Source organism: Siphateles boraxobius, unplaced genomic scaffold (genome assembly GCF_051911475.1).
Source record: "Siphateles boraxobius isolate OS27281-9 unplaced genomic scaffold, OSU_SipBor_1 8, whole genome shotgun sequence".
Classification (NCBI taxonomy): domain Eukaryota; kingdom Metazoa; phylum Chordata; class Actinopteri; order Cypriniformes; family Leuciscidae; genus Siphateles; species Siphateles boraxobius.
The window spans coordinates 21,034,428-21,056,945 of NW_027509208.1; the positions used below are offsets into that span (position 1 = coordinate 21,034,428).

The 22,518-nt window shown below is 37.7% G+C and overlaps 1 protein-coding gene across 1 annotated transcript; it reads right to left on the bottom strand.

The window, feature by feature from the left end:
• Positions 1–17,199: 17,199 nt before the first annotated feature.
• Positions 17,200–19,231, bottom strand: LOC143729714 (alpha-1-antitrypsin homolog). Its single transcript, XM_077221077.1, has 5 exons — positions 19,121–19,231; positions 18,271–18,955; positions 17,887–18,157; positions 17,597–17,744; positions 17,200–17,488 (listed from the first exon to the last, which is right to left on the bottom strand). The coding sequence occupies exons 1-5, from the start codon at positions 19,121–19,123 to the stop codon at positions 17,300–17,302; spliced, it is 1,296 nt and encodes a 431-aa protein (XP_077077192.1). The 5' UTR covers positions 19,124–19,231; the 3' UTR covers positions 17,200–17,299.
• Positions 19,232–22,518: the final 3,287 nt, after the last annotated feature.

Below are 22,518 nucleotides of genomic sequence, written 5' to 3' on the forward strand. Positions count from 1 at the left end.
TGGTCAGAAATTCGGCGGGCGGGAACGGGTGGTAATGGTCAGAAATTCGGTGGGCGGGAACGGGTGGTAATGGTCAGAAACTCCGCGGGCGGGAACGGGTGGTAATGGTCAGAAATTCGGCGGGCGGGAACGGGTGGTAATGGTCAGAAATTCGGAGGGCGTGAACGGGTGTTAATGGTCAGAAATTCGGCGGCCGCGGGCGGGAACGGGTGGTAATGGTCAGAAATTCGACGGGCGGGAACGGGTGGTAATGGTCAGAAATTCGGCGGGTGGGAGCGCAGGACTCTAAGTTACCTCCTGACACTTATTTTATTGAGTTAATAAGATAATCTTTTTGGAAACGCATCCAAGTAATGCTTTACAATATTAGTTTTCTGGTTTTCTTAGTCATCGAAGTTGCCTTGGTATTCTTTGACCAATCAAAGCTGGTATCAACAGGGCACATGCGAGGGGATTCAGCTCGGGACTATTTTGAAAAGATTAGCAGTCTTTTAAATAATACACGAATGGGGGATTTTCATGAAATTACTACATTTTTTAAAGTTCAAAGTTGTAATTTTGGTCTGTTTTCAGATTTTGGGAGAGAGTGTTGCCAGCAAAGACAGGGCGGGTGCAACTGCCACTTCAGATCCTGAAGATGATGGAGATGGAGAGATCTCTCCAATGGACCCTGAGCCAGTAGTGGTCCATCGTGGATCACAGTGCAACATAAGATGTTTACATCGTTCATTAGGTAGTTAGCTTATATCTAGCATTCACCATACATGCCATATACAATCACAAATAAGGATTACATGTCAACATTTTTCATGATCTCCATGGTTCCTATTTTGTAATTTAGACTTTTCAGACAGTAAACATTAAAAATTATTAACTTCATAATGTTAGAAAAATATATTTTGTACTGGGTTGCATTAGATTGTACATTCATTGGTAACAACACATGCACTATGGTGAACAATTATTAAGATTAATCTCTTTCATCTAAGCTGTTCAGGTAAAGCCTCAGATGGTGGCTGTGGGGACTCAAACCGAAAGGTTTGAGCATCGCAGATCAACTCCACTGGCCAGTCACAGTGAACAAAGTAATGATGAATGGTCATTTTCTGATATCATCAACCATTCTGGTGATATGTCATGGAGTCCAGGGGAGGAGATGTTGAGTGAGTCCTCTGAGGAGGAACCAGAAGAGCTGGAATCTCTCAGTGACCCAAAGTAAAAACCTTTTTATTAATGGAAACTGCTTCTGATTGTGTATCAAAAATGTCATAGTCAGAATTAATGTGTTTTTTCCTTTTCTTGTTTTCAGTGCTGTTTTACAAGTTCATTGTTTGCCAGAGGCAGTTGCAGTTGTTCACGGTTTGCCCTGCATGCTGTGGGGAAACCCAGGGACACATAATGCACCCAGAAGGAACCTTCATAAAAGTTAAGCAGGTAATGTCTTAATTGTCAACTGTCTGTGAGGAGCTGAATTATAGATTGTGAATGTACAGTATGTATATTAATTATTTGTGTCTTAACTATACAGGCATTTCACTGCCTCATCTTAAAGCTGCTTGAGTCTTGAATCTTCTCTCATCTTTCAGGCCTGCGGAACTTGTGGTTATGAGCGAAACATGCCTGCCTGCAACCTTTTACTCAGCGGTGCCATCCACTTCTCAGGTTGCATGGCTACTCAGACCATCAGGATGCTGAAGCTGTTTGGACTGCAGTGCATAAGTCCCGGCACTTTTTTCAGCCATCAGCGCTATTACACTATCCCTACTATCGTGCAGGCTTTGAGGAATGAGCAGAGGGGGATCATCAGGGAGTTGAAGGAGACTGGAGGTGGATTGATCCTGTCTGGTGACTGCAGGTAGAATGATCCAGCTCACGTCACTGATGTAGAACAGGTCAGTGTGTTTTTGCATTAACCTCTAAATGTAACTGTTTTTGACGTTCTTAGATCAGATTCGCCTGGACACTGTGCCAAATATGGTAGCTACTCCTTGATTGAGGATCGGATTAACAAAGTTTTGGATGTTCAACTTGTCCAAGTAAGTTGATGTCACACAGAAATCTTGTGTCTGATTTAGTTACTGATATTACTGATACTGTTCAGTAATAATAAATTGGTTTTGCATAGCTCAGAAGTCCCAAGCAGCTCTTGGTGTGAGCTAGAGGGTCTAAAGCGGAGTATGCAGTTCCTGATGGACCAAGACATGCAAGTGTCTGCTCTGATAACAGAGAGAAATCGGCAGGTAATGATGCTACGAGATATAAAGCTGAACAGTATTGACATGCACAGTATTACTCAAAATAAATTCTAAATTCTATAAAATCAATTTGTGTGTTCTTTGTTTTAGGTGGCCAAGTGGGTACGTGAGAAAATGTGTTCAGAAGGAACAATGCATTTCTTTGACATCTGGCATATTGGGAAAAGTATGTATTGTGATGTTGGTAGTTCTATATAACAGACTTTTTTTTTTTTGTAGTTAAGTTCACTTTCCTAATAATTAGTTTGCTCTGCTATGTTTTTCTGCTCTGGAAAAGGTATACAGAAACCACTGGATGCTGCTGCAAAAGAGAGGGACTGTGAGGATCTGAAGCTGTGGAGGCCAGCCATTATCAACCATCTCTACTGGACCGCAGCTTCCACCCCTACAGGAGATCCAGATGAGATGCAGGCAAAATGGCAGAGTATGATAAATCATGTACAGGACATACATGAACACAGCACTCCTGCATTTACCAGCTGCGCACATCCACCGTTGGAAGGAGAGGCAAGAAACAAGGAGTGGCTTGAACCAGGTACAACATAGTAGTCTATGTTAAAGGGTAACTAAACCCCTGGTCAAAGCCTGACTCCACCCACTGGCAATATTTGAAAAATGCTGGAAAAGTGGGCAGAGCCCAGCGGAGATAGAGGCGACGAACCGAGGGCGGGGCTGAGCGGGGGGGCGTGCACCTGAGACCCGCAGTGACAGCTGCTGTCAAACTAGCTAAAATGGAGTGACGCAAGTAGCTTTGCAACAGAGCGGTCATTTGAAGTCGAGAACTTTTCTCCCCCACCTTCACCTGAAGTGGAGGAGGGTGAATTGTCTGTGGACACCAGCTCAAACTGCGGTCTTGACTCCTGCATCGCGATCGGCATCCGATTATTCTTATATTCAGTCATTTTGAGGTAATTTTTTCCAGGATTATTATTACTATTACGTTCAATATATTTTGCTGCTTTGTGAAAAAAAATAATCAGCAAATCGCGCCAGCGCGTTTGTCGACACCAGAGGATTAACTTTAGCCTAATAAGAAGGAACATAAATTGTGATTAAAAATATATGCTCACTCACATCATGACGCCGCTGCGGTGGTGGAGTTCATGCAGGAACAGCAGCGTTTGGCAGCGCGAGCTGTGTGGAGAAGCCCATTTCCACCTCCATTGCGTTGGAGAAGCAATCCCACGTAAAATGCAGGTTGCACACTGGAGCGATAGGCGAGATTAACTACCTAGGCTACACGAAATAATCTAAATAACTATATAAATGCTATGCTAACTAGATGCTAATATATACAGTATCTATCCTGATCGTTTTCAATACGATCGTAATTCCAACTCCTGACTCACTACAGTAGTTTTGACAGAACCAGATGCTTTTATACCAGGGGCTGCCAAGGGCGTGGTGAGCTCGCACCAAGGGCGTGACCGAGTGATGTCAGAGAGTATTCTACGTCAGAGAGTACCCCTACTGCAGGAGCTTTCCGTTTAACCTGAAGAGGGCAGCACTCAGACGTTTTTACACTATATATTTGAAAAGGAAAAAAACTTTATACCCAAATGTCAAAACATTTACTCGAATCAATGAACAGCATTTATGAAGCTCCATTCTTACAGATAATTAACTAAAAAAAGTTGTTTTAGTGTTTAGTTACCCTTTAAAATATGTCAAATGTTTTGAGGCTAAACTTTTTTCAGTGCTTGTTAAGTTTAGTTTGGTTTTATCAATACGTAACCCCATGTGTACTAATAATTACTTGTGTTATGAAATGCAACAGACTATATGACAGAATATGTTTTATTCAGGATCACCAGCAGCCACTAAACTGGAGAGTGTAGCTGCCAGGAAAGCACTGGTAAAGGATATTCGACAATTGTCGCCTCAGCATCAGACATTCTCCCTGGAGGCCTACCATTCCCTCATTCTGAACTTTGCTCCCAAACACACTGGCTTTTCTTTTTTTGGGATGCACAGCAGGTAGTGTTATCACTTAAGTATCAATACTAAAAAAAATAGGTATTTTTGTTAGTGCTGGGCAACGATTAATCGCATCCAAAATAAAAGTTTGTTTACATAATAGGTGTGTGTACTGTGTATAATTATTTTATATATATATATATATATATATATATATATATATATATATATATATATAAATACACACATATGCATGTATATATTTAAGAAAATATGTTATTTATATATAAAATATTATATTTGTATATAATATTAATTATGTATAAATATATATATATACAGTTTATACATGCAAATGTTTCTTAAATATATACATGCATATGTGTATATTTATATATAAAAAATATTATACACAGTACACACACATATATTATGTAAACACAAACTTTTGTTTTGGATGCGATTAATCGTTGCCCGGTAAAAAAAAAAAAAAAAAAATCAGGATATTGCAATACTTTTGTAGCAAGTAAATGATGACAGAATGAATATGGCTAAAAACTAATGCAGTCTTGTATAGCAGACCAAAATGTTATTGACTGATAACAGCAATATTGCTAAATATGATTTATTAAAGATACTGCAATGTGATAAACATGGAGACAACGTTAGCCACAATTAGCTATAGCCTTTGGTCACTCACCAAGACACCTGACCAATCCTCCACCGATTCTCCTCACACCACAACTCTATCTCTCTCCTCTGTCCATTTAACCTTCCCCTTAACTCTGCCAGGAAACTCCGCCTACCACTTCTCCGCCAAATTTTTTTTTTATATAATATTTGTTTGTATTATTATTGTTAGTGGCAAGGGTGTGTGTGTGTGTTTCATTTATTATAATATTTATAATAATAATAATAATTATTATTTACAATTATCAGAAAAGGGCACAATACATTTTGAGACAAAAGGGGCAGGGGCGTGAGAACACCCCCCCACCTCCTGTGCACGCCACTGCTGCCTCTCATGCCTTATTAATGCATAAGCAGGTTTTATTTATACTATTTTTTTTTTTTTTGCTTCGTTCAGATAAAAGTTTTTGTTAAACCATATTAGTTAAAAGAATAATACTAATTCAATCGAATTCCAAAGGGTTTGTATACTTTTTATCCGCTTTATTTTGCATTCGTAATTGGGTGATTGCTAAAAACAAAAACATTACTAATTTTCACTTTTTCACTCAAGGAGAATTTGATGGGTGAAAACTTGCATTAAACGAATCTTGCATTATTCATTTCACATTTCATCTCACAGCTCATTTCAGTGCAGTAGATTGAGGTCAGAGATAACCTGAGGAACATCCTTAAAAAAAAGCTTTTATAATCTAATTTCAATGTTCCCACATCTCTTAGAAAGAAACTTGAAAATCAAAACGTCATAACGTCATTTTGTAAATTGATGTTTACTTCAGGGGAATAACAATCTGCTCTATGACAATGTAATTTATCAAGTAAAATATATTCTAGCAATGACAATAATGCTTTTGAGACAGGAAAAGTAATTTAGTAGCTGACATATTTTTCTCCATGTTATTTCCTGAACTCCTTGGTAGACGATATCAAAATGTTTGTCACTTGCATAATCCAGGAATTATTTTATGTCATCCTAAATATAAAATACAAGGAATATTATATATTGTGTATATTGTTTTTATATTTTATATTTTATAATTTTTTTTTTTACAGTTTTCAAAGAGTAATGATTAGTTGAAGGCCTTTCCATCGACATTGTATTCTCCAAGACTTCAGAATTAAATGTATTTTTAAATATTATTTTAATATACATTTATTATGAATATTGAAGATTGTGTCTACCCAAATCCCAAATAACCTGCAGTACCTGCATAGGCCCCCAGGGGTCCATAGACTGGACTAGTTCATTTAGTCGTAGTCTTTGTTGCAAACTGTCCAACATGCACGTATAGCCTACTGAACATTATTTGTATATTACAAAAATTATAATGCGGATCATAAGATTAGAATGAATTTTTAAGGTCTAGCAGTTCCTATGCCATCTGCAGATTGAGAGAAGACTTGGGAGATATTTGAATATGTATAGTTCTTCCCTGAATTAATGTGATTGCTTTGATGATCAGATGTGTAATAATTATAAATGATGAATCTCTTCTCAAAATCTAATTTGTGAACAAAACGATGGAACTGCATCCCCTCCCTCAACACCCCCCCCCCCCCCCCCCCCCCCCCCCTCCTAATAACATCTGATTGTGCTTTGAAATGGAAGAGCATCATTTCCATACACCATCTTCACATCCCCAATCCACATCAACTGAAGACCTTTGTGTTTTGTTATGTTTATGTTTGATGTTTAATTTATGGGCCATTTCCAGGAGCACATAATGGCAGGAAAGAGAAATGGCCTTTGCTGGGGTTTTTTTCTCTCTCTCTCTTCCTTTTTTATGACTTATTGATGATGGCTGGAGGGAAAATAAACAGCTTTCATGATAAACAAAGTTCATGAAGACTTACTGTAGTGTGTGCACGATCAGAAAGAGAAATTGTGATGTCTGTAAATCCCAATGGCATAATTTTCCTTTTTTGTTCTCTCTTTCACTTAACTAGACACACACACACTTTCTTCAAACAAGACAAATCTAAATTAATCCAGGGACTATTATTTCCACCATGGAATAAGACACACAAAATAGTATTTCAAAATTTTGACTTTTTTCTTGCAATTGTAAGATATCTCATAATTCGGACTTTATAACTAGCAATTACGAGTTCTAAATTATGAGACATTTAGATTGCTATTCTGATGAAAAAAAAGTCTGAATTGTGTAATATAAACTTGTAATTGAGAGAAAAAAAGTCTGAATAAAATTGACCTTTTTGTCCGCAATTCCAAGTTTATATCTCACAATTCTTACTTCTTACACAGAATCGTGTAATCTAAACTTGCAATTCCAAGTTATAAAGGAAAAAGTCTGAATTGTGAGATATAACCTCCCAACTGAGAGAAAAAAAGTCAGCATTGTTGAGATACTCAATATTGGAAACAAGTTCTATATAAATTGGACTCCATTTTCTTTCTTTTTTTCTTTTTTTTTTTTTGCAGGTTACATTTATACACCAGTCAAAGGTGGTGAGTGATCTCTGTGAGTGAGTCATTGAATCATTTAACCGATTTGTTCGAAAACTCTGATTCATTCTAAAACGAAACACATGAGTGTTTTTACAACTGAGTAATAGGCTATATTCATTTTCTCAACTGATTCATTCCAAAACACTATTTTTCATATTCAACAATGTCTTAAAATGTCTCAAAAGATTGTTTATTCTTTGTTGTATAACTGTTATTCTATGTTGTATAACTGGATTTGTAGAATATTTCTACGTTAATCTGTTCATGTTTTCTACTGATGTCTTCTTCACAGAGGGAGCCTACAAACATTTCCCAGCAGGAAGCATAAGATGTAATTGTCCCTGCAAGTAACATTTTTCTTCATTACAGTCCATTTGAATCGACTGAAATGAGTGTGTTGCTGTCTGTTCTTCAAGTTACTTTGTAAAGCCCACAGCAAATCTGACCTGCCTCATTTCAGCTGGTGTCATCATATCAGCTTGCACTGCTATTATACAACAAAATAGAGGTTTGCGCATATAACAGTAGCATAATTTTTGTCCTCTATTATCAGTCCATGCAGTGCAGGCCATGTTTGCAGAAAGCCACAGGTCTGTTGGTTTAATAGGATATCTGCTCAAATGACTTAGCTGTCACACTTCAGAAATATGATTGTACCTGCCTGGTAGAGTACTTGCTTACAAAAATACATTTCATTATAAACTGCTTCACGGAAGACAATAACTTAGCATCTGTTTACAACCTCTCTTGCAAGGTCAGTGCAGTAGACTGCAGCATGAATTACAGCCCTTTCTCATCCCAAGGCGTCATCTAACTGACGCTTTTGACCATGCTTCAACATCCGACGCACATGGCACCCTTTAGCGTCAATATGAGACGCTAACCCTACCCCAGACCTAAACCTACCCATAACGGAAGTGTCATGTAACTGACGCTAAAAACGGAAGCGTCATCTAACTGACGCTAAAGGCGTTAGATGACGCCCGAGGATGAGCCTCATCTACCTGACGCTAAAGGGTGCCATGCACGTCGGATTTTGAATCATGGTCAAAAGTGTGAAAAAGATGACGCCTTGGGATGAGAATGCATTGTGAATTACCTTTGATACAGATTGTACACAGATTGTACTTATATATAATATATATATATATATATATATATATATATATATATATATATATATATATATATATATATATATATATATATATAAGCCTGGCTCCTTTACTAACAAGCTGTATTGTATTCTAAACAGAAAAAATGGGCTCCAACAAAAATGTAATGCACATAAATGTGGGCTTGTAGAGTAAAGTGATAATGATGTGCTTTGGTGTATTATAAACAATGGCGTCCAGAAAACCAATCAGACCCGGGGAAACGGTAGTGAAGATGATCGAGCAGAACCTGTTGAAGAACGGCTGTTAAACGACGTTTCAGAAAGGTTTGTTTTTTTGTTGTTCTCTCATTACTTTTTAGATACGCTGTTATTTAATTGTACTAATTATTATAGAATTACAAAAAAATAAGCTTAATAAACAAGAACTTACATATAATCGTTCTAACATGAGCATTTAACAAACCAGCAGAGCCAAACAGCGTTGTTATTTGTTTACTTCCTTGCTACAACGTACAATTAACAATACGAACTATGCAAGTGCTACTAATGCAAAACACATCGATGAAAAATAAATCATACTTACAGGTTGTGGGCCGTAAACAAAAGCTTGTTGGAACTGCTCCATCTTTCAGGACAAGCCGTTGTGCGAATCATGCAATGAACTCAAGGACCAAATTGATGATTGTGAAAGCTTTCCTCCGTGTGCAGCACAGAGAGCGAGATTTGGGTCATAATTATGAAATTATATGAAATTATAAATTTGATCGCTAACTCCCTCGTCCCTAGGAAGGCTGAACAAAGCGGGCCTGCAACCGGGATGAAAATAAGAGCAGCGTTTCGACGGCATTGCGACAACTCATCTCCAAAACAGCAATATAAAATGGCCTCGCCCCACTTATTAAAGCTGCAGTAGGGAGTTTTGAGAAAATGTTGACTTAGCCTGAAAATTTGAAGAAGCACAACTTACAGGTCCAACCCCCTTGCTCTCTGCTGCACTACAGCCCTCCCCCCACAGCTCCTCCCCCACAGCGGAGCCTGCCGTGAACACGCAGGCTAGTAAGCAGGACCACCGATGACGGCGGATTATAAACAGTTATGGAACATTCACTAATAGGGACAAAACATCAACAATATGCTTTACATTGACTATGGCCTGCCCATACTTTGACTACAAACTTGGTCCTCAAATCATTATGTATTTTGCAATAAATGTAACTTTATAAGGTTGCACTCTTTCTATAAGTTATAAATAGCTACTAAGATAACGTTAAAGGATTAGTTCACTTTAAAAAAAAAACTTTTGCTGATAATATACTCACCCCCATGTCATCCAAGATGTCCGTGTCTTTCTTTCTTCAGTCGAAAAGAAATTAAGGTTTTTGATGAAAACATTCCAGGCTTTTTCTCCATATAATGGACTTCAATAGGACACAAACGTTTCAAGGGCCAAATGACAGTTTCAGCGCAGCTTCAAAGGGCTTTAAACGATACCAGACGATGAATAAGGGTCTTATCTAGCGAAACGATCGGTTATTTCAAAAATAAATAAAAAACTTTAAGTTTTTTAAGCACAAATGCTCGCCTTGCTCTGTTCTGTGATGCACGTTCGTGATTCTGTTCGAACTCGTTCATCCAAATGAACAAATCTTTTTTCGAGTCATTTCGTTCGTTGAATGAACGAAATGACTCCGAAAAAGACTCGTTCAAAATGAACGAATCTTTTTTTCGAGTCATTTCATTCGTTGAATGAACGAAATGACTCGAAAAAAGATTCGTTCATTTGGATGAATGAGTTCGAACAGGAGAGTCACGAACGATGGTACGCGCTCGCGCTGTGCAAGAGAGGGGTGATCAGCGTGTACACGAGTGTGATTGACACTGCTAAGACATTCCTCCTGGCTCTGATTGGTTGTTTCTGACCGGGAGTGGTGTATTTCTCCAAATGGCAGTAGGACCACAGGGAGGAGCCAGAGGAGCTTGATTTTTTTCACAGATTATCTGTCTCATATTCTACTTTTAGGACATAATGACAGTTTTTACAAATATTTGTTTACAAAAGCTACCTACTGGAGCTTTAAGTATTCTCGGAGGAGGGATTTATGTAAATAATTGGATTTGTTTAGGTCAGCAAACCGGAGGAATATCGTGTAGTCCAAAACCGGTCGTTTGCTGTAGTCCTTAGAAATTTAATTTTTTAAAAGCAAATATCTCCCTTTGCTTTGAACTTTGAGCGCTGTAACTTTGCAGATGTTGTTTATGATCAAACAGCAACATTACACACTAGCTAAAGTTAGAAAAGTGAAATCGTGTTTTACCACCCTTTTAAGTCAAAGTTAATTCAAATATTCTATTAAAAATAAACACTCACTGGCCACTGTATAGAAGAAAAGTGTTGTTATTTTACTTTTCTACGGCAAAAATTAGATGGTAGGGTCAGAATTTGGCATAAATAACATGAAAGTATGGATCCATCCTGCTTTGTATCAACAGTTCAGGCTGCTGGTGCTGTAATGGTGTGGAGGAGATTTTCTTGACAAACTTTGAGCCTCTTAGTACCAGTTGATCATCATTTAACACTAGAAGTGCCAGAATTCCATAACTACTAGGACTGCCACAAGCGGTCATTTTGATCGCTAGATTCTAAACTCTATATCTTTAATGATAAATACCCAATTGGAAGATTAATGGATTTATTGTATTAGGATAACTTTTAAAAACAAAACAACACCAAACTCTACATTTAAACAAGTTTAATTATTCATTTATAAATAATAATATGATTATACTATAGTAGCCTACCCGTAATTATTGCATATTCACAACATATAGGCTATAGTTCCATATCCATTCAACATAACTCAGAACAAGATAGTAACAACTAAAAGTATATTTTTTAATTGTAAAACATTTTAATTTAATATAATAACAGATAAAATAGGCTAATAGAAAAAGCTGGCAACGAGCTGATCTAAAACAAAACAAAGAAGAACCAAGAAGGAAGCGGCTACAGAAACATAAAAACACTTGCCTATATTATTAACTGTATGTTAATTATTTACATCAATATAGTGCTTGCCTATTTAAGCTTCACAGTCAAGGCAAGTGACACCTCTTCTCTTCGCACAATTTCCACACATGGGTTTGCGGCATTTGCAGCGGGTGCCGTGGGTTTTGTTTTAACTGCAGCTTCTCCGAACCTGACACTGCCTCTGCTTTGGTGTCTGCTGCGGTGATTTTAATCTAATATACTTTTTGTTTGTCGAAATTAGCATATATGCAAACACTCAGGACAGCTATTGACCTTTCTGTTGACAAGTGAGAGAGACAAAGGTCAATCGCGTGAAATGCATAAAAAAATACCACGAAATTCAGTGCGGTCAATATGACCGTCTATGGCCGAAATAGGTAAATATGTTCATTTTTTTTTTTTGCCTTATGTGTAATTTATATGAAAAAACATTTGAAATGAAAATACAGACACTTTTAGGAAAAGTCAGGTACCAGCAGGATTTTATTTATTTTTTCAACAAAGTTATTGCAGATATAAAATTCAGAATGGTCAAAATGACCGTCATGGCCGTTCTAGTGTTAAACACAACAGTCTACCTGAGTATTGTTGCTGTCCATGTCTATCTCTTTATGACAACAGTGTATCATCTTCTTTTGGCTACTTCCAGCAGGATAAAACACCATGTCACAAAGCTCAAATCATCTGAAACTGGTTTCTTGAACATGACAATGAGTTCATATGCTCAAATGGCCTCCACAGTGACCAGATCTCAGTCCAGTAGAAGAGCTCCTTTGGAATGTGGATGAATGAGAGATTTGCATCATGGATGTGCAGCCAACAAATCTGCAGCAACTGTGTGATGCTATTATGTCAATATGGATCAAAATCTCTGAAGAATGTTTCCAGCAGCTTGTTGAATCTATGCCATGAAGAATTATGGCTGTTTGGAAGGCAAAGGATGGTGCAACGCAGTACTAGAAAGATGGACCTAATAAAGTGGCTGGTGAGTGTACTGCATATTATATGTGAGAATGGTGTAGTCTTCATAAAAGTATTTGAAAGGAGTACAAATCCATATAGCCAGTAATTGAAAAACAATTAAATAATGGTTTAATAATATATAATTTTATTTAATACATTTATTTAAATAATAAATATGTAAAAACATTAATGTGAATTTGAAACAGCATATTTTATCTCTGTCTTTGAATTTTACTATATTTACCTCAAAATAAATTTGAACTGTCATAGAAAATAACCATTTCACTTTTCAAATTAGAAATGTTTAAACGGCCAGTTCTACATTCATAATTAGCTTTTTTTTTTTGTTTAATACTTTGTACTAAAAACGTATCATTGATTGTTGAATGCTAATGATAGGAGGCCATAAATGAACTTTGATAATAGGAAGGGTTGCAGCCATTTTAGTAGTGACTGTCTCAGTGTCGTCTGCACCAGTCTGTCTTCGTCTGCACTACACGTCCCAGAATCCTCCTTGTCCCCAACTCGCTCCCTCAATTACCCACCTGTTCTTCGTCTTCATCATCCTTGTCAACTGTGATCACCTTGTTATGTTTGATTTGTATCTGTATTCAGTTTCCTTTTGCCCAGTTAGTCCTTGTCGGTTCTCGTCTATGTCTATTGTGTGTGTACCCTCTGCCTGTTTGCCTGCCTGTACCAGTTTGAGTTTTTGTTAGTAGTAAACATTTATATTGGAGCCTTTTTGACTCTGAGTCTTCTTCAGCCCATACCACACCCGTAACAGTAACATTTTCTTATTACAAGTTCAGAATATGTATGCATATTATTTATTATAAATGTAGCTTAAGATGGTGCAATGCAATTTGGTAGAACTTAACTACATTCCTCATCCGTTTAAAATTGAACTTAATAATCACCATTTTAAAATGAGAAAGGCTTGAATATAGCAGCAACTACAATATAGAATATTAACAGAACATATTGTATTGTTGATAAGTGTTTCCTGTTGATGTACATGTCATAAATACAACCATTTTGGGCTTAGTTTGTTTGGTGTCCTGCTGTGGCCATATGATTTCTATCATCACCTCGATCACCCGTCTGTGACACCGCATGCTGGTAGTTCATGCCATGCCCGCAGAATCCTTTTAGTTTCAATTAACTCTGCTACCATCCACACCAGGGACACGGCCCTCGTCTGCTCGTAGCGCTGCCAGCGCAGAGTGCTCACCTGCCTTGTCTTTAAACTCGTGTCCCATTTTGTAGATTTAGAGATGAGTGTCTGCCTCAAAATGAATGCCAGTTTTGTGTGGCCTTACTGAGCATGAAAGTCATTAGTAGTGTTAAATGGTCAGTGAATTGGGAGGCTTGGCTGCTTTGCTTGGCGCTCAATAGACAACTGAAAAAAAAATTAACATCTGCTGTGCCGGGAGACCAGCGTGTTCTCTCTTATTCCCTCACTTTGCCTTTCTCGCATTATTCGTACAGAGAAACAACAGTGCCACCTTGTGAATGGGAAAAATCGGATCGATGCTGTTTAATTCAGTAGCTTTTGATGGCAGAGATGTATGACGCAGCAGGCTAATGGCTGAAGGTCAGGGCTAGACAGAGTAATGGTGTTTTAGATGCAAGTAAACAAACACATATCAGTAGGTTTTCAGTTGCACATGTTGGTGGCAAATGCAGATGGGGGAGTGGGGGTGCTTTTGTCAGTACACTAGTACACACAGGAACACCAAATAGAGCAAGGTTCATAGTCCGGCAAGCAACGTGTGCACAAAATTTAGCAGTCATTCCTGCTAAAGTACACATTCTATATGTCTTAATGTATTACCCTTGCGGAGCAAAAATATATGGGAATATACTGCAGAATATAATGTGATATTTTACATAATGCATTTCCATGGGAGACTAGTTGTGACTAGTTTAAAACAATATAATATTATGTATATTTTCAAATAAACTTTTAAATAATTTAATATATTGATCATTCATATACATAAGGAAATATATTTAATATATACTTTGCGTAAGGGTAGATAGATAGAATATTAAACTCAATAAATACAATATTAAACTTTTAATAGAAATAATTCCCGATATTACTTTAAAAAAATTTTGGTCCGGATTACAGATTTCATCAGGTACTTAATAACAAGAATAAACCAGCAAATGGGCTAGGCAACACTGTATTTTCGATGGTCCATTTAACTATACGTATTGTGACGGTCCCCCAACAGACATTCTACTGAAAATAAGGCCATGTTCACACGTTGAAAATGTTTTGGGATTGACAACCGCATTTACTTACGGGTGTGAGTCTCGAAATGTCCTGTTCAGACAGCAATTTACAGTAGCGTACAGTTGTACAGTAACTGTCTGTATGAATGTGCAATGGGATTCAAGCCTCTATTCTCTTACCAGTAATGATAAGAGCAAAGTAATATCAAACCAGTAATGTCTCTTTACCAGTAATGTTCTGTGAGCAAAGTAATATCAAAGATATCGACTTCCATACAACTGAAAAGTCTTAGCACTTTTGACAAGACAAGAGTCTAATCGGGCTGCGAGTTCATCCATCAAATCTTAATTAAACGACAGCTTTTATATCCGAGTGGAGAGCAGAGCATTTTAGTCGTGCATAGAACAAGAAAACTAATGTAAGCAGCTCCGGTGGAGAACAATAACTGGATCTAAACCCTTCAGATGACACACAACTTGAATCTCTATCGCCGTAAGTTACTGAAAGCAAAACCACACATGAAAACCCACAACACACAGTAGACATGTGTTTGTGCAGCACTTGTGCAGCTCAGAGCGTTTCGGCTTGTTTAATTAACATTGTGAGCATGCACTTATAAAACAAATCCAATATAAACAAATTTACAGCAATGGGGGTAGACGATATTTCTGTACACACGATTATACATTTGTCAACCGATAGAGATTTTGGACTATCATTTCTATCGCGGTCACGCTCACTGTGTTGCGGTCCTGCGCCATCACAAAAGTGTATCATTTGAATGTGTTTTTAAGCCTTGTGGTTTAAAAACAAAATATTTAAAACATTCAAGTGCAATAAGCAGCGAAAGAGGACTCATTTCGTTATATGTACACTCTGTCTGAGAGACTGTTTCTGAGCGCACACACCTGCAATGTGAGCACATGAAGCCGCTACTTATATAGCATGCGAGTACTGAACTGAGTTCTTTTTGGCACCTTATTGGGCTTGAACGGTTAAATACACATACTTAAGTGTCAAAATGTCCGTCTTTGCGAGTATCCTCGTAGACACAGTCTTAATCAGTTGAGAAAGAAAGTATGTTTTTTTTTGCATATCTTTTGATAATGGTTAAAAAAATAAGCTTCCACAATTTACTTTTTTTTTTCTTGCCCAGACTGATCGTTTCGCTTCATAAGACCTTAATGTATTGTCAGGAGCCACGGGTATTAATTTTGTTTTGCCTGTATGTGTTTTTTTTTTTTTTTTTCTCAAAGTGATGTTAGCCATTGATTTGCATTATATGAATAATCAAGGACCATGATTTCAGCTAAAAATCTTCTTTACATTTCTACTGAAGAAAAAAAGACACCCATATCTTGGATCGCCTAAGGGTCAGTAGGTTAACAGCAAATTTTCATTTTTGGGTGAACTGTCCATTTAATGTCAAACGATCTCATTGCTCTTGACTGAATCACGCTTGCAACGTTAATGAGAATAAATGTATACTTAATTTACACAGTGAAGAAGACTATGCAGTGTTTTTTGGTACATTGGACTACTTTATAAAATGTATGTGGTAACCTATTTCGCCAATCTAGTGCATGACATTTTTAGGTAGGTCGATTTCATTTGTATTGTTGCTCCACTGAAGGTTTTTGGTGTGTGTGTAATTATCATGATATCATCATATATTATCATGAAATAAAATTACTCTTATCGTGATATAAGATTTTGGCCATATTGTCCACCCCTATATACTTACCACCCATTAGTCAGCCCTCAAAAAAGTCACAACCAAATGATTGCATCAGGCTTGAGCAGAAACACGCAAGGAGACTTTGCCAGATTTATCTTGGAATGAGTATCACTCTGATGTGATCTATTTCCTTACCGCATACTACACACAATAAGGTTTTCATTTCATTTTCATTTATTTGCACTCTTGATCTTGTAGAAGAGACAGACATGCCTGAGCCTGCAGTGTTGGATTTATGGAGGACAAGGTATTGATTGAACACACTGTACTGGAGCAGAAGCTCTGTCGAAAGGTTAAAGGTCAGAGAGGTAAGGGGAATGAACCTTAGGTTATCTCATCCTACCCTCTGTTGTGCAACCCAAAACATGGCTTGTAATTACTACCACCACTGATACATTTAGCCAAATTTGCTTTGATGAGTTTGATTGTACTGTAAATCTATTTGTTTTAAATTACCTGCTACATTACATTAAATGCATGTTAAAAAAAAGACTATTTAATAAGCTCAAAATTGCAGTTTTTCCAGGCAGCATTTTGTTGAGTCCAGTATTGAGAAATGCATGTATTATGGTTTTGGTTGCACTTTATTTTACAGTATGTCCACTTTACAGTGTGCTTACCCATGAAACTACTGAGTAGTGTAAGGTAACTACATCGGTTAAGGTTAGGTTCAGGGGTATGTAAAGTTTTTACCCAGTTAGTGTAAATTACTACAATAAGTAGTATGTACATGCGAAACAGGAATTTATTGTGAAATAAAGTGCTGATGACACACTTGATTACATTCAAATCAACATGTATTGCAGTTTACAATAAGATCTACACAAAGATTAGCAGCCTTTACGCAGATGGCCAGCATGTTATGTGTGGAGTAGGATCTCACACAGTAGGATCGGTGATCTTGCCCATGAAGAGGATGCTCTGGGTGCTGTCCTCTACAATCAGAACCAGGAAAGGCCGGCTGAGCACCACGGCGTCTGGTAGGGACATGGGCATTATTTCTATTGTGGTTGCAGCTGCTGCCTCTGTGCCCTTCTCGTCCACGCTGAGGACTGCCTGATGGACAACCTGGAGATTGGGTTCAAAATGTGAACATAACTCTCAAGAGTTTTCAAATGCTTTAGGTCTATCAACCATTGGTGGTGCTTCAAATGGTAAAAACAAGTCCACACATACCCGTGACACCTTGACTTTGACTTCTTCTGTCATCCCGGAGAAATCTGCTGCGTAACCGAACGCATCAGTTATTCCCATCTCCTGCAGAATGCGGTCCAGTTTTGAAGTTGCAGAGATGGAGAATTTGGGCATAAACAGGTCCACAGAACTGAAGGGCATAAATGTAAAATATGGTATATCAGCTACTATGGCAAGTTCCCAAATATCTTGTTTAACTAAACAACCATCAACCTTCAGGTCAGAAGTCAACTAGTACATGCATTTAAATCAGGATGTATAGATGGTATTACCTTCTGAAGAGTTTTTCGTGCCAGCTTTTAATATGGTGTCTGCAGATGTGTTCTTCAACCTCCTTCATCTTCCCATCCTCAGGAAGAACGATCATCATGGAAGTATTACCTTTGTAGGGCACCATCATGACCGTAGTTTGGTTGATAGGATCTTGATAAATGTCATAGCGGCCGGTTCTTTTCATCATGTCAACTTGCACGGTGGTGTCCTTGTCCACTTTGAAGTCAGCTTTGTGGGTCAGTTTTGCATCAAATGGCTTGTCCCACTTGCCTATCAAGACAAATTGCAAGAACTTCAGGTCAGCATCAACCAAGACTTTTCAGAGATCAAATAAATGATTATTAAAGGAATATCACTGAACGTAAGAGAGGTTTATTTAGTACCTCTGAAATACATATAGCTAATCAGCATCATCACCGTGTCTGGGTCCAGACCCTTCACCATGCTGGTTATCTTGTCATGTGTTTTCTTAGCGATGAACTTGTTAATCTCCTCTTCAGCAATTTCAGGCTTGGAGAAGTCAACGCTGAAGGCTTCACTGCTGTAGTAGTGCTGAGCATCCTTCAGGAACTTGTCCACCACCTTGAAGCCTTCTCTGATGGCCACACCAGCTCCTGCCTCCAGCTGCATGGCATCCTGGCTGTGGCCCAGCATGTGGAGCAAGTGCTCATAACCCTCATCGACCTGCTCAGGTTTCAACCCACCATAACCCAGACTGCTGTATATCTGTGAATGAGTGCTGCCCTTGGCACCTAGAGCCAGCATGCTCAAAGCCATTGAGATCCCAACTGGGGAGAAGAAAATGTTCTTGCCCTGGGCATCAGGATGGAATGCAAGTTTCTTGTAGAGAGAGAAGGCGAAGTCAGCGTTGTGGGGAGAAAGCAGGTGGCAGGCATCGCTGGACCCCTCATGGCTGGGGTGGGCTTCATCCTTCCCATGGTGGAGATGGTGGTGGTGATCGTGTGTGTGGCCACCATGGTCGTGACCTTCATGGGGTGCAGCCCAGGCCGTTACTACCAGCAGGGCAGCAATCGCGCAGCAATAAATATTTACCCACATTTTATCCACCTGTTTTATGACCAGAGGGCACAGCATTGTACAAACTTTGTGATTTTTACTTGATCATACAAATCTATGCTTTTGCATTTCACATTTTAAACGTAAATTTCAAATAGTAGCTATTTAAAATTCTGGTACAATCGTAGCACTTTAAGCAAAACAATTGTAACTTACCATCAAAGTCCTCTTGACAGGAGACAGATCAGATGAAGTGGAGTCAATTTATAGTCCTTCAAGCATCAGCTTAGTAACATTTTTAAACATTAACCTGTTTCCACCCCCGTGCTCTGTATTTAGTGATGCAACACAGTTTTAGACTTCTGTGTCAGGGGTTTTCAGTACTTAAAATGAGTTGATGGGATTTAGATCAGCAATTTAAGATTGATATGACTGTCTTCCTCTCAGACTGTTAATCAAAAAGTCTTCACATCTTAAGATACTGTGATAGCTTGTGGCTTTTTTTTATGTGATGGTCAATTGAAGCACAGCTCTAAAATTAGCTGTCCATAATTAGTAGTTTCTCTTATTTATAGGTTTTAAACAAATTTAAAAACCCAAATAAGTTATTTACTGTTTACGCTCCAATTAAACATGTAATGTATATGCATTTTCTGTTTATGTTGGGGGAAAAAAGTTCCTATAACACGACTCATTATTATTATTATTATTATTATAACCCCTTTTTATTGGGCTTTCATCCACAATCAGTTCACTACATACTGAGCTTGCAGAGAGAGACACAATCAATCAACCAGTGATATACTGTACTCGGATAGGAGGGTGCTTAAAATGAATACCCTCACAAGAGTCAACATCAGATCGTCCACCTTTGATGGCTGTGTACAATTGGCTGATTCACAATGAGTGAATACCGTGCATCTCATGGGTCTCTGAAGTATATGTTTTTTTCCAAAGCAAACTTTGGGAGTCGGATCTCTGCAAACCTGTCAAAGGGGGAAAGAAAATCAATGTCTTAGACAGAGTGGAATGTCTATTTCTCTCCATTTTATTGGCATGTTTACAACAGTTGAATTCAGAATGAAGCTTCTTGAGCTTCTTGTTTACAGAGCTGCAATTGGCCACACACAGAATGTCTCTCTTAAGACAGCTTATTCTGTACTGGATCAGATTGAAATATACAGTGGGGTCCCAAAGCCTGAGAGTGGTGTAAGAAAGATTTTTTTTTTTTTTTTCATTATGAATTACATTATCATCATAACACATTGAATGAGAACTCAAAAACAATAATTTCTGTATTTCCTATTTGATATGTATCTATTTGCTTTTATGGCAGCAGCACTTGTACAGAGGATGTAGACTGATTGTTCTTGTGTTCATAACTTTTCTTGTGTGAAAAAAAAATATGTCACTCACCATCTGGTCAGCCGCAAACCATTAAATCGGCATCTGTCAATTAAAAATTTTGATCATTACAAAATAAGACAACAACAATAATGTTGAGCTTCTATACATTCAGGCTACATAAACTCCCAAACTAACTCTTAAACTTAGTAATCATGCAGATGATACAGCATGACTTGAGAATTACTGTATCAAAAGAGCAGCTTGTGTTTCAATGGAAGCAAAGATGTGTGACCAATTGACCCAATTGGTGTGTTGCCAATTTCCTTGTTTGATCATTGACCTAAAACATTTAGATCATTCAATTGATATCATTAATGTAAATTTTGTAAAATCTACAAACTCTGTTTATCTTCTTCTTTCAATGTTATACTTGGCAGTTGGCAAAGGAGCTTTTGTTGATTTGCCACCACCAAATGGACTAGAATGTTGTTGTTTCTTTAATATGCACATTATCACGAATATATTTTTTCTTTGTCATTATGGGGTATGTAATGTTTATTGATGTAATACTTTATACATTAATTGTGTGGGGGAAAACAATTAGTGGTTTGAATACTTTGAATGCACTGTATAACATACAACATACAAAAAGTGACTGCTATATTTCAAAACTAATTGATGGGCTAGAGCCACATTTAAATCTTGTTGTAAAATGGATATGTGGATATGTGACCTCCACAACGGCCTCTGTGAAGTTGAGTAGTCCATTCATCAAACCTTATTGAGATCAGGTCATGTGAGATTCTCCATATCTTCACAAGGGCAAAGGACAGTCCAACTGAGGAGAAACAATGATTTTCCCTTTGCTTCTCCCTGCTATAAGCAGTAAACAAACCAAAGACAAGGTCATTGTAGAGCACTAGGGCATCCATAGTAGCTTTCAACACCATTTAGCGTATGCGTCTCTCAGGCTCGTCCAATTCCCCTGGATAAGTGAGGATTAGGAACTTTGCAACTATCAAAATATACTGTACACATCTCTTAATAACTCACTGCTGCACAAAAACACAGTTGGGGGCACACATAACTGTCCAAACTCCTCTTTGGATCATTTTCCAAGGGAAATGTTGAAAGATATTGACATTGATTAGCGGCCCTGACCTTGACAGTAAACAAACACATTCTCAGAATTTGTTGGCTCTCTGTAGTGAGGGCAAAAATCTCATCCAGCCCACGCTTAGTCGTACATATTTGAGCAGTTTTTGGCCTGTTTTATCTTCTCCAGATCCACACACACACACACACACACACACACACACACACACACACACACACACACACACACACACACACACACACACACACACACACACACACACACACACACACACACACACACACACACACACACACACACACACACACACACACACACACATACAAATGTTTGATTGCTGGGACGAACTGAAAATCACTTTATTGGTGCATGAAAACATTTGTTATAAATTGCAACATGTTTATACATCCGATAAAGTGATACATAATTAAACTACTGGTCTAATGAGATTATTAAGTAGGCCTCTCCATTAAATTTGGCTTCAATAATGAAGCATTCAACTGTCAAATGATAGAATGAAGCTAAACAAACTATTTCCACTACCTGACATTACCATCTTCTGTCAAAATAAATATGTTTATTATTTTATTCTTTAATGCTTTTCAATTTTGTACAGTATTATAGATGTCAGATTAGCATTCGCGTATTCATCAAAAAATTATCATGAAACCAATTTCACATAAACAAATAAAACATAAGGAGAAAAAAAGAAAGATTATATTAACTCTTTCCCCGCAATTGACGGAAATTTCAGGCTTTCCGTGTTTTCACTGTTATACAGTAGGGGGCATTATTACATATCTTCTGAAAGAGTGCAGAATCTCCTGATCAAAACACAGGTGAAGAAAAAGCAGAAACAAGCGATAGCATACATATGCAAATGTAAAATAACGCAATCATCAACATTAAACAGCATAAATCAAAACTGCCTAATGTTACTGAATTAATTGTTGACCTAGGACAAGCAATAGCACTGTGAAGCTTTGGGGGTGTTGATGGACTCGATTTACTCCATCTATGTTTTGAATATCGTTCTGAATCTGATGCAGATGTAGTCTTTGACAAAAACGTGATTTTACCAGCTTTTTGCTCCAAATGTTGCTTTTTTATGAAACTTTCCCACATTCAAGTGCTGATAAAAAAAATGTAT